Genomic DNA, 12383 nt, shown 5'->3' with positions numbered 1-12383 from the left:
GAGAATGGTTGCCAAGCTTGTACCCTTCATTCTAGGTCTTTAATGTGAGCCTGGGCATGCTCTTGGACTAAGGGATTAGGAGCCCTAAGAATAAACATTTCCAGCCTCACAAATTTCAATTCCTATCATCTGCTTCCCATTGTAGGAGACATCCTAAAGATTTCTTCCCATGTGCGGGATACGCAGTCCCTGCTTCTGTCAAGTTTCTCTTGTGCACACACAATCTGAGATCTGCTGCTTTCCATTTATGCCTCTTTTCCCCAGCCATAGCCCATTAACATCATCTGAGTCTCTGCCTGATGGCTCTTGGCCAGAGCTCATCTCCTCAGCAATCTGCACGCATGGATGTCCACTTTTTACTTTTTTTTTTATTTTAGCAGCCCCAGGAGACACCAGATTTCACTGACTCCTTGTTTTCCAGAAAGACATTTCTATTCTCTTCCCAGCTGTAACAGAAGTTCTGTTGCTGGTGGTGGCCAGTCTTCCAGAATTTCTCAACTTCCAGGCTGGGTCAGTTCTCACAGCATTGTACTGGGCTTTATTTGGCCCAGGGGGTGCTGCTGCCCTGTTCCACAGCAGTGGGCACGTTGCTTCCTGTCAGGATGAAGGGAGCTCTGATGCATCTTGAGGCCTGTAATGGGCCCCACTCAGTACTTTGGTCTGGGCCTGTGGAAGATGGCTGCATGTATCTGGTTTTTTTTTTCCCTTTTCTTCCCTACTTAAGTTGCAAATTACTCAATACTCTGTATATACTAAGCTTCATGAAGATTTGTGTAAAAATGGAGACAAATTCAGAGCAACAATTTTTGTGTTGGTTTTCTAGCAGCCTCCAAACAGGCCCCCTTAAACCGTCTAAGACTCTCCCTTATGGTGTCAGCCAAGAATTGATGTCACTGTGCTGCTGAAGAGCCTGTCCAGACCAGACCACCCCAATTCTGCAGCCAGTCCAACCAGCATGGAGCAGGACCCAGTCCCAGCTCTGCCTGTGGCCACACCAGTAGCAGCTGGTCTGGCCTGCACTGAGGAGGGGCTGGGGCCACTGCTAGGACTGCCCAGGAGCCATGAGTGGCAGCCCTTGGCCAGCTGCTGCCCTCACCCTGACAGCTCCTTTTGGGAGGTTTGGAACTGGGTCACAGCAGCAGCTGGGTAGCAAAGGAAATGCACATGCAGGAGCTGCAGAGGAGTCGGGGTCAGCACGCTGGAGTGAACAGCCTTGCTGAGGCAGCAGGTGTGTGAGGAACACATCCCTGCCCTTGGCTCCTTGCCCTGCTGACTGCTTGGGAGCTCTGGCTCTGCCAGGTCTGCAGACCTGGGAGATGCAGGGGGCAAAAGACTCTGATTCTCAGATAATTTCTCTTATTAAATACAGCTGTTTCTTGGTGGTAGGAACTTGGGTTTTCACAGCACTATATTTAGGTAAGATATGCCTAAGGGACAGAGGCTCCAGCTAGTGAAATGCTGTTGTCTTTGCTGCATTCCCAAGGTTGTGTGGGGCTCAGGACCCTGATGCTGCACAATAAGAGCTGTGCTCTTTAGAGCATGGTGTGCTTGGTGAAGCAGAGTTATGGAAGCATGTTGGTAACTGCAACAATCACTCGCTTTGTGTCCTCAATAGTCTTTGCATCCTTGCAGTGCTGTCCTTCCCCTCTGCCAGGTACGGACACACACTGCACGTGTCAAAGAAAGAGGTAGTCCAACCCATGTCCTCCTGAGTCAGCCCCATCCCTTCCTGCTGCCTCCACAGAAGCTGCCCTGAGTAGTTTAGGACTGCAGAGAGCAGGTTTTCTAGTTGGTAGTCACATTCTTTTGCCAGGATGGCCCCTCATGGTTTTGATTCGTAGGACTGGAGCCATCTGACTTGTTGCCATGAATGCTTGTACTTACATTGCCTCCCTTGCCCCTGCAGGCAGCATCCTCGGCACTGAGCAGTCTGGGCCACGTGTACACAGCCATCGGGGACTACCCAAATGCACTGGCTAGCCACAAGCAGTGTGTCCTCCTCGCCAAGCAGTCCAAAGATGAGCTCTCCGAGGCACGGGAGCTGGGCAACATGGGAGCAGTGTACATTGCAATGGGGGATTTTGAAAACGCAGTGCAGTGCCATGAGCAGCACCTGAAGATTGCCAAGGAGCTGGGGAACAAGCGGGAGGAAGCTCGAGCCTACAGCAACCTGGGCAGTGCTTACCACTACCGCAGGAACTTCGACAAAGCCATGTCCTACCACAACTATGTGCTGGAGCTGGCCCAGGAGCTGGCTGAGAAGGCCATTGAGATGCGAGCTTACGCTGGCCTGGGCCATGCAGCTAGATGTATGCAAGACCTGGAGAGGGCTAAGCAGTACCATGAAGAACAGTTGCACATTGCTGAGAGCCTGCAGGACCGAGCTGCTGAAGGCAGAGCCTCCTCCAATCTAGGTAAGGTCTTGACATGGAGCAGAAATTGTCATGGAATGCTGAGACTGCCAGAGCTGCTGCCAGGATGCCCAAGATCCTTAGAAAAACACTAGAAAGCACAAACTCACAGCAAAAGGGAAATGAAAAGATAAAATGCATTTGAGGAGCTCTTCAGGAGTTAGGAATAAATGTAATTCTTGCACTAATGGAAGAAGCAATGTGGTTTGTTACCTGGCCATTTCTCTGGGAGCTTGTCAGCAGGATCTGTCGATGTATTGCTGCCTTGTAAGTTGAGAGACACGTGGATCAAATCCTAACTAAGTTTGTTTTCCAAATACACTCATTGAAATGCCAGGGTGTAGGACTCTTGCATTCTCCTAAGGAGCAGCACTGGCATGCTGCTGGCAGGCTGGGGGAGACTGAGTTCCATTCAAGTGAAGCCTATTTCTCCTGCTGCTTCACAGCACCAGATGTGGGAGTTACAAGGATGCATTTCCATCTCTGCCATGGCTGTGGCAGTTGTGCTGCCAATGTTGCAGCTGTTGTTTGGGATGTGTTCTCAGTGGGCTAGGAACAGCAAAGCAGGGCTGGTGCTGGGATATCAAAATAAGTGTTTGTTGGCAGCCCCTGAATCCCAGCCCTTGCAGGCTGCCCCACGCTGTAAATCAGCTCCTGTTTCTGCTTGGCAGTTGGCACTTGGTTCATTTGTAGATGCTAATTGTACTCTGATGTTATCAACAGCAGGTAATTGAAAAGAGCTTGATGAATTACTTAATTTCTCTTAGTAGCTGAGTCTTCAGGAGCTGAATGAAGAAGATAAGGGGAACTGCAGAAAACAAAACAATCACAGCTTTTTAATTAGTGTTGCAAATCTCCTCCTTTACACAAATTGAGGCAGATCCGTGGGGCAAAATAGGTTTGTGATGCAAAAATGCTTGTGGGCAGCTTAGCATGAGAGAGCAGTAAGCATGAACAAGGTTTCTGTTAATGTGACAGCAGGCAGGAGGGCTGGGAGAGGAGGCCTTGCATGAATAGCAAAGCACAAACTACATTCCCCATCTCTTCTCCAGTGTGGGACCTTGTCTTGGGGAGCCTGTGGCTCCAGTCCTGGAGAGAAGCAGAGATGTGAGAGATGGACTGGTGCAGCAGAGAATGTTTTTCAGTGTTGGATTATAGCCTAAATATAACTTTCAGTTGGTATGCTGACTCAGCCACTCCACACTTTGTGTTAGAATAGTTCTCCTAGTGTGTGAGCGCGAGGTCTCACGTTTCAGCTGTTATTTGGCTGTATTTTTTGTCTTTTCTGTCAGAGTTAAGTTATACTGGAGAAAGGGAACATGCAGTTCTTGTTGAGACAATCTATTACTGGTGTTTAAAATGCATCCAGTACCCAATCAAAAAGTCAAGTTTTAATTGTCTCTTTCATCTAATCCACATGCAAAACAAAACCTCATCAAAATAACCATGCTGACAGGCAAAAAAATGTATCTAAATGTGTGTTTCTAGGCCAGAATGTTAGAGTTGGCCTCTCTGCTGAAGCAACAGACATTTTCTGTTGCATTTCCCTAATGCAGATGGAAGGCACCCTTAAGTGTGTGATCCAGTGTTAAGCAGGGCAGACATAGACTGTAACAGAGCCCAGCTGCTGCAGTGTTCTGTAGGAAGATAATCTGAACTCTGAGACGAGGTGAGCAAGAGGTGATGGACTGAGGATGAAGCACAAGCTGTCAGCCTTTCACAAGATGTGGAGTTTAACCAGAAGTCTCAGGTTCTCAACCTTTGCAAAGCATCTGGCATTTCCAAACACTCAGGCTCCATGTGGAGACCAGGCTTTCCAGCCTCTGCAGCTTTTAAGGGTTCCCACTATGATGGAGAGAAGACATTTCACATTATTAATAGAGCACAATTTAAAGTCTCTTGCTGCTGCCTCTTTGCAGCTCCAAGAGAACTTCTGTACTTCTTTTCATGTGCTCATCATGTTGCCCAAAGACGCCAGATATTTTCTCTTGAAGCTTATGCAATTAACATCAAAAAACATTTGCAGGGCCTCCTTCAGTGGCTCCCAAACCTCCAGGCTTGTTCACAGGTGTTTGCAAAGTAGCCACAGGCATTATTAGCACAGAGTTTAATTGAAGCGTATGTGGTATCATCAGCAGAATCAGAGCTCCTGTTCCCATGTCTCCTAACAAATACAAGATGATGGAACTGAAATTGAAAAGCATCTGCAAGTGCTGTGTCACTCAGTGTGTTGAGTCTGAGCTCTGGAGCTACCAGGTATTACTTCTGGAAATAAACAGCAATTTTATAGCTGTTTATAAATAGCAGGTATATTTATACCGGCCAGACTGTGTCCGCTTGTTGTGGTGAATGGGTGCTTTTGTATAACATGAAACCTAAACCTTCCCTGGGCTTTCCCTGTTGGAAGCACGGAGGCAGTTTGTTCAGAAGGGCTGTGAAGAGCCAGGGAAGGGGCCGGGCTGCAGGCAGCCCTGGTGTGCAGAGCGCTGCAGAGGTTTAGTACAGGGCGCTGTGTTTGTTGAGCTGGTTTCTGTTGTTTTCCAGGAATCATCCACCAGATGAAAGGTGACTATGACACCGCGCTGCGGCTGCACAAGACACACCTGTCCATAGCGCAGGAGCTGAGCGATTACGCGGCCCAGGGCCGGGCCTACGGCAACATGGGCAACGCCTACAATGCCCTGGGCATGTATGACCAGGCTGTCAAGTACCATCGGCAGGAGCTGCAGATCTCCATGGAAGTCAACGACCGTGCTTCTCAGGCATCCACACACGGGAACTTGGCAGTTGCTTATCAGGCGCTGGGTGCCCACGACCGTGCTCTGCAGCACTACCAAAATCATCTCAACATTGCCCGGGAGCTGCGGGACATCCAGAGTGAAGCGCGAGCCCTCAGCAATTTGGGCAACTTCCACTGCACACGAGGAGAGTTCGTGCAGGCAGCCCCGTACTATGAGCAGTACCTGCGCTTGTCCCCTGAGCTGCAGGACATGGAGGGCGAGGGGAAAGTTTGTCACAACCTTGGCTATGCCCATTATTGCCTCGGGAACTATGAGGAAGCTGTTAAGTACTACGAGCAGGATCTTGCCTTAGCAAAGGATCTTCATGACAAGTTGAGCCAGGCCAAGGCCTATTGCAACCTAGGCCTGGCCTTCAAAGCCTTGATGGACTTCAGCAAAGCAGAGGAGTGTCAAAAATACCTGTTGTCCCTGGCACAGTCTCTGAACAATTCCCAGGCCAAATTCCGAGCTCTGGGGAACTTGGGGGATATTTTTGTCTGTAAAAAAGATGTACATGGTGCAATAAAATTTTATGAGCAGCAGTTGAGCTTAGCCCATCACGTTAAAGACAGGAGACTGGAAGCCAATGCCTATGCAGCCCTGGGCTCTGCATACAGGATGGTACAGAAGTGTGACAAGGCTTTAGGTTACCATACACAGGAGCTGGAGGTGTACCAAGAGCTGGGGGATATGTCGGGTGAATGCAGAGCACATGGTCACCTTGCTGCAGTGTATATGTCACTTGGGAAGTACACCATGGCCTTCAAGTGCTACGAAGAGCAGCTGGAGCTGGGGCAGAAGTTGAAGGACCCCAGCATCGAAGCCCAGGTCTACGGTAACATGGGCATTACCAAGATGAACATGAATGTCATGGAGGAAGCGATTGGCTACTTTGAGCAGCAGCTGGCCATGCTGCAGCAGCTGAGTGGGAATGAATCCGTATTAGACCGGGGCCGAGCCTATGGGAACCTGGGAGATTGTTATGAGGCTCTGGGAGATTTTGAGGAAGCTATAAAGTATTACGAACAGTACCTGTCTGTGGCTCAAAGCTTGAACCGTATGCAAGATCAGGCAAAGGCCTACCGAGGCTTGGGCAGTGGGCACAGGTAAGGAGCTGCACGTGTGTTCTGATGTCAGTGAAGTACAAGTACAGTCCTTGCAGTGTGGTATTGATGGGGTGTGTTTGAGGGCCTCGGCACACACACACAGAGTGATGTGATACAGGAGAGAGTTAGAGTCCTGTGGATGCTGAGGACTGTGCTGACAGCTCAAATTACGAAGCTGATGACACTGCCCAGAGAGGAGGAGGTTGATTCAAAAGTTCTGGGGATGTCTCCTGGGGGAAAACCTCTGACTGGAAGGTTTGACCTGGCTTTGCCAGGGGAAATGGCAAAACACCTTCTCTCAAGGAAATACGAGCAAAATAAACACTGCTGTTTTCTTCCCTTGTAGGGCTATGGGAAGTTTACAGCAGGCTCTGGTGTGCTTTGAGAAGAGGCTTGTAGTGGCACACGAGCTGGGGGAGGCATTTAACAAAGCCCAGGCTTACGGGGAGCTGGGAAGCCTGCACAGCCAGCTGGGCAACTACGAGCAAGCCATCTCGTGCCTGGAGCGGCAGCTGAACATCGCCCGGGAGATGAAGGACAGAGCCCTGGAGAGCGACGCTGCCTGTGGCCTGGGCGGGGTCTACCAGCAGATGGGCGAGTACGAGACCGCCCTGCAGTACCACCAGCTGGACCTGCAGATCGCCGAGGAGACCAACAACCCCGCCGGCCAGGGCCGGGCCTACGGCAACCTGGGCCTTACCTACGAGTCCCTGGGCACCTACGAGAGGGCAGTGGTTTATCAGGAGCAGCACCTCAGCATTGCAGCGCAAATGAACGACCTTGTAGCCAAAACTGTGTCTTACAGCAGCCTGGGGAGGACTCATCATGCTTTACAGAACTACTCTCAGGCTGTGATGTACCTGCAGGAAGGTAAGAGGCTGAGTTACACAACAGAGCATGTAGGGTCAGAAGGGTGGAAGGGAGACCTGAAGACATGGAGAGGTGAGGTACTGTAAACATGGCTCAAAAAGGATGTGTTTGACAGTGGCCTTTGATGCAGAAGCTCTTGCAGACATCCACAGCTACTGCTGAGCATCTGTGTGAGTAGCTGTCTGTGGAGCTGTTGTGGCCAGCGTGCCATCTCAGTTGGAGCCTTCTTGGTGTCCCCTAGACAAGGCATGATCTGTGCCTTCCTCGGGGCATCTTAGGTACCTCAGAGCATGAATCTAGACTGTACCTAGCAGAGTCTCTTTGTAAAGCTCACTTGTGCCTGAAAGTGTAAACCTTCTCTATAAATGGCATTGCATACCAGGATCTGGCTCTGGGAAAACCACAGAGGATTATGATGAATTTCTCTGATCCCGAGAGGTCTGTTAGAAGAGATTTATGCCTTGCTGGTAGCCACCTGGCTCTTCCTACATGTTCACCTAGGAGTGAGACAAAGTGAGTGAGTTCCCCTAAAGTCTGAGTGAAAACAAGTGCTGTTTGATAGAGAGGTGAGAGAAGTTCAGCCTGAGGTGTCCAGGAGCCATCTGCCACTGCTGAGTGCTGGGTCAGTGCTGGCCTGGGAGCTGTGCTGTTGCAAGGGGGTGCAGCATGCAGGCAGCAGCTGATCAAACCGTGGGCTCTGATGCAGCAGATGAGCAATGTAGCTGGAGTGAACGAAGCTGGAGGCCGAAGGATGTATTACATCAGTTAGTTTGGTTTTCATGAATCTAATCTTGGCAGGACTCCAGTATGCTGTTGGAAGGGGAGAAATGAAACACAGCTCCTTCTCCTGGTGTGCTGCAGAATTCCTGCATAGCCTGGGAATGCTAGCTGCTGCTGAGCTGTATGGTGACAGCCAGGGCCCTGCTCCCCAGGCTGGGGGAAACCCAAGGTGCCTCAGAGGAGGTGTCCCTGTTGTCACCAGGGGCCACCGAGGCAGTGGTTTGGAGTGCGTGGAAGTGGGGAATGTGCTGCTGGAAGTGAAGTGAGCTCCAGGTCGTTCAGGCCAGGCCCCTGCCCTCTGCTCTGGCTCAGCACATAAACCAACAGAGCCTGCCAGAGGGCCGGGGAGAGCTGATGGGAAACAAGCCAGGAATGTGGCAAGAGGTGTCTTTTCTGGCAGTGTTTGACAGCTTTAGAGTTTAAAAGTTGAACTTTCTGATAAGGGTTTACTGAGTGTGTCTCAGGGGATTGCGCCTTAAATTCACTTAGGGAGGGCTCAGTCCATGGAAATGTCTGTCACCTCTCATGCTGGTGCTGATGTGAGGGCTGACAGCAGCTGCCCAGCACTGCTACTGCCCCACTGGTCATCCTGGTGCTGTCCCTGTCCTGCTCACCATCCCACCACTGGTGCTGCCTCGCTTTCTGTCCCAGTGCCGGCACTCCACAGGAACTCCCTGGGACTGAGGCCACAGCCTCTTCTCCCCTCTGGCACTCTCTCACTCTGACTCCTTTTCAGGACTGAGGCTGGCAGAGCAGCTGGGTCGCAGAGAAGATGAAGCAAAAATCCGTCATGGCCTCGGCCTCTCCCTCTGGGCGAGTGGCAACCTGGAGGAGTCCCAGCACCAGGTACACATGGTCTGCCCCGTGCCGGGGGGCTTGTGTCCTCCAAGCCCTCTGGGTGGTTCCTGTTCTCAGGGAAGAAAATGTCTGGTGTGTCCCAGGGAGGGTGTGAGGCAGAGCTCCCCAGGCTGAGGGGATGGATGCTGGCCCTGGCTCGTGCTGCTTTCCCAGGCAGTGCTGTGTACAGTGTCCATGAGGGAGTGACTGTGGCTGTTTCCCTCCCAGCTGTACCGCGCCTCCGCGCTGTTTGAAACCATCCGCCACGAGGTGCAGCTGAGCACGGATTACAAGCTGTCGCTCTTCGACCTGCAGACATCCTCCTATCAGGCCCTGCAGCGAGTTCTTGTCAGTCTGGGTAAGATGTGCCTTCAGATGCTGAGGCTGAACTCCAGGCTCATGCCAGGAGTTCAGCTGGACTTGTGGTGTGGCAGTTCCTGATATGTCCTTTGCTCCACAGCTGTCCAGCACAGCATTTCTGTTCCAGGACAGCGATATGGGTGTCTCTCTTTGGGTTTGGGACACCTTTGGTTGTTCTTCCTTGCTTCCTCCATTCATTTATCATTTTGTGGATTGCTGTGTTACTGCCTGCAGCAAATACATTCTGTGAGACTGTGTTCCAGTGCAGAGATTGCTCTTTTGGGAAATAGGTGACACTGCTTCCCCAGGTTGGGATTGGGATAGCAACTGTCCCTGTTCCATGAATGTTGCACTGCAGACCACACTTGTGTCAGGTCTGACAGATGGCTTTGTCTTTTTAGGTCACCATGATGAGGCACTGGCAGTAGCAGAGAGAGGACGAACGAGGGCTTTTGCTGACCTGCTCGTGGAACGTCAGACTGGGCAGCAGGACTCGGATCCCTACTCTCCTGTGACTCTTGACCAGGTCCTGGAGACTGTGAATGGCCAGAGGGGACTTGTTCTCTACTACTCACTGGCTGCAGGTTATCTGTACAGCTGGCTGCTGGCTCCTGGGGCAGGTGAGCTCCTTTTTGGACACAAGAGCCTGGGAACAGGGAGAATAGGAATGATTTTGGGGCCAGAGTGAATGTAGGAGGGAATAATTTCCATCTAGTACCTTAAAGCTGAATAGACTAAAAGCTACGGCATAACCACAGCAGTAGTGACTCAGAAGTGCTTATTCAGGACTTTGATGTTCACCTGGAGATGGAAATGTTTCACATATTTAATATTTTCTTTTTTCAACCTCCAATCTGTATATATTTCCCACAGGGCAGAACAGAAGAGTAATGAAATTCCAAGTATGTTGGCTCAATGAGAATCTTCTGTGCATAAGAATCCCTACTTTAATTATAGTTCTGTGCTTTATTCTTCCAAAAGCTTTTGACGTTTATTCACTGAAGTGGATTGCAGAAAACAGAAGGGCATCCCCACTTCCTGATATGCCATTGAACTGCCTGATCCTCACATGAATGTGGAAACACTTATCACAGAGGAGCAAGGAGGATTAATTTGAAGAGGATTGCTTTTTGCAGACAGCTGTTATTCATTATCTAATAAAGTGATGACTGTAAATTTTAACAAGTTCTTTCTGGATATAATTTAATAATTGCAGCCCTTCATCATTACAAAGCTAGAGAGATAAAAAGCACTATTTAGATTGCATGAAAAATGCTTCAGAAAGAGAAGGAAGCACTCACATATGCCTGATTTAGATGGGATGACAGTGGCTGGAAGAGACACTTTTTGGGAGTGTTTTGCAATGTCTCAGTGTAAGATGGGATTGTCCTGCTGTGCATCCAGTCACTAATTGGCTCTTCAGGCCTGTAGTTTGCACAATAAAATGCCAATAATTCTATAGTATCACTATCAGGCTGGGTTTATTAAAATTATATGGATCAAATGTGCCACTGGGCTTCATGATCAGTCTCCTCCTTGCCCAAAGTGTGTCTTAGAGAAAAGCAGTGTTTGAATCCATGGTTTGTGACTGCCTCTTTGAAGGTTCTATCAGGTGATGGGAAGGGTACAGGCTGTGGTGTTTGGCTCAAAAAACTTTACTGGGAGCCCTTCAGTAGTGACTCTGGTCCAGCCATGATGACCTGTTCTTGTTCACTGACAGAGGGAGCAGCTTAAGTGGCAGCCCAAGGTCCTCATTGTCCCACTGACGTGGAACTCTCAGAACCTCTTGGCTGTTGCTGTGTTTGCTGCTGTTGCTGCAGGAGGAGTTGCTGTATTCTTTGTTCCTCTGCTCTTCTCTAACTGTGTATAATAATTGATGCTGCTAAGGCATCCAGAGCAGCCTTTTATTGTTGATCACAGGCTGCAGAATTAATTATCTCAGGAAGAATAGACCAGTCTGAAAGCAGGAAGGTTTTATCTGCAATAGCAGTGGAATTCTCAGCAAAACAGGAAGTGGCCTTTATCTGGTTTACCCATTGTGAAATGCTATCTTTTAATAATTCACTGTGCTTTAATCCATCTTCTTTCCTTTTATAGAGTGAAATCACTGTGTGTGATGTGAGGAGGTTCTGCTGTAGTAACAACACTCTTGTTCAGCCTTGTGTGTTCAGTTAATTTTCTCAGAGGCTATTAATAGGTATTTTTCATGTGCATCAATTGAAATGTGAATTACTCTAGTAGGGGCTTGTATGGAAGATCTGGTTTATAATTTATATGTGTGCTGCAATAGCAAAGGCATTCTGAGCATCTCGTAAAAGCTCTCTTCTGCCTTTGTGCCTTTGAGCCATTATCTGCAAAGTACAAACCCAGATTTTAAAAACAAGGCTGGAAATGCTGGAGAAGTTCAGTGGAGACCTGGCATAGAACACTTTGCCCCAGTTATGCTGGAAACACCAAATGCTTGGGGCTGTGCCATCTTCTTAGACAGCTGCTGGCAGCCTTGCAGAAATAACCTCCTGATTCTGATGCTTTGCAGGAATTCTGAAATTCCATGAGTATTATCTGGGTGACAGCCTGACAGAAAATACTGGGGACTTCCATGAAGCCAACAGCGTGGCCCTGCAGACACTGACAAACTCAGCACTGGAGCAGCACATCTCCAGTGTGAGGGAGGCTCTGGGAGTGGATTCCTACTACACCAGGTGAGTTGGGATCAGGGGGTCTAATATCCTGCTCTCCTACCTGAATTTGTAATATTTTGGCATGAGCTAATTGGCTGAGAAGTCTGAGAACTGAGAGTCACAGAAGGGGCAAATTTTCAGTGCAGCAACAAAAAAAAAAAAAGGCTTTGTTTTTATAACCATGATTATTTTCCTGCCAAACAACTCTATGCACATGCAAATAAGATCCAAACCCACAAGCTGTGTGGTGAATCTGTGGATTGGATGAGGAGGCAGGTGCCATGTCTGACTTCATATGGACAGATTTCATCCTGCTTACAGTTTCCAGTGTAATTAATTCTCTTTCAACTGCTTTGAAAAAACTGCAAATACTGTAGGAATTCTAACCACCCCCCAGTGTGGCTTGTGGCTATAGCTGAGTGAATAATTTAGAACCCACATGTTGATTGTTGAGTCTTACCCTGCAGACATGCAGATACACAAGATCCATAACTGAAATCTGCAGTTGGGCCTCATGCAGCAGTTTTTCAGATACAGGTTTTAGTTTCATTAACTGTT

The 12383-nt window shown here is 49.1% G+C and overlaps 1 protein-coding gene across 4 annotated transcripts in view; it reads left to right on the top strand.

Annotated features, from left to right (window-relative positions):
• TTC28 (tetratricopeptide repeat domain 28) overlaps positions 1-12383 on the top strand; it is a 109440-nt gene that overhangs the window by 74619 nt on the left and 22438 nt on the right. For all 4 annotated transcript variants that reach the window (XM_053994194.1, XM_053994195.1, XM_053994196.1 and 1 more), the window contains 7 exons: positions 1907-2414; positions 4956-6297; positions 6644-7167; positions 8684-8793; positions 9013-9142; positions 9546-9764; positions 11681-11846. In XM_053994194.1, coding sequence (XP_053850169.1) covers positions 1907-2414; positions 4956-6297; positions 6644-7167; positions 8684-8793; positions 9013-9142; positions 9546-9764; positions 11681-11846 — 2999 coding nt within the window. The remainder of the gene's footprint in view (positions 1-1906; positions 2415-4955; positions 6298-6643; positions 7168-8683; positions 8794-9012; positions 9143-9545; positions 9765-11680; positions 11847-12383) is intronic.

The sequence above is a fragment of the Vidua macroura genome, chromosome 18, assembly GCF_024509145.1.
Source record: "Vidua macroura isolate BioBank_ID:100142 chromosome 18, ASM2450914v1, whole genome shotgun sequence".
Taxonomy (NCBI): Eukaryota; Metazoa; Chordata; class Aves; order Passeriformes; family Viduidae; genus Vidua; species Vidua macroura.
The sequence above is the reverse complement of the archived record's forward strand: the minus strand, read 5'-3'. Positions and strand labels throughout refer to the sequence as shown.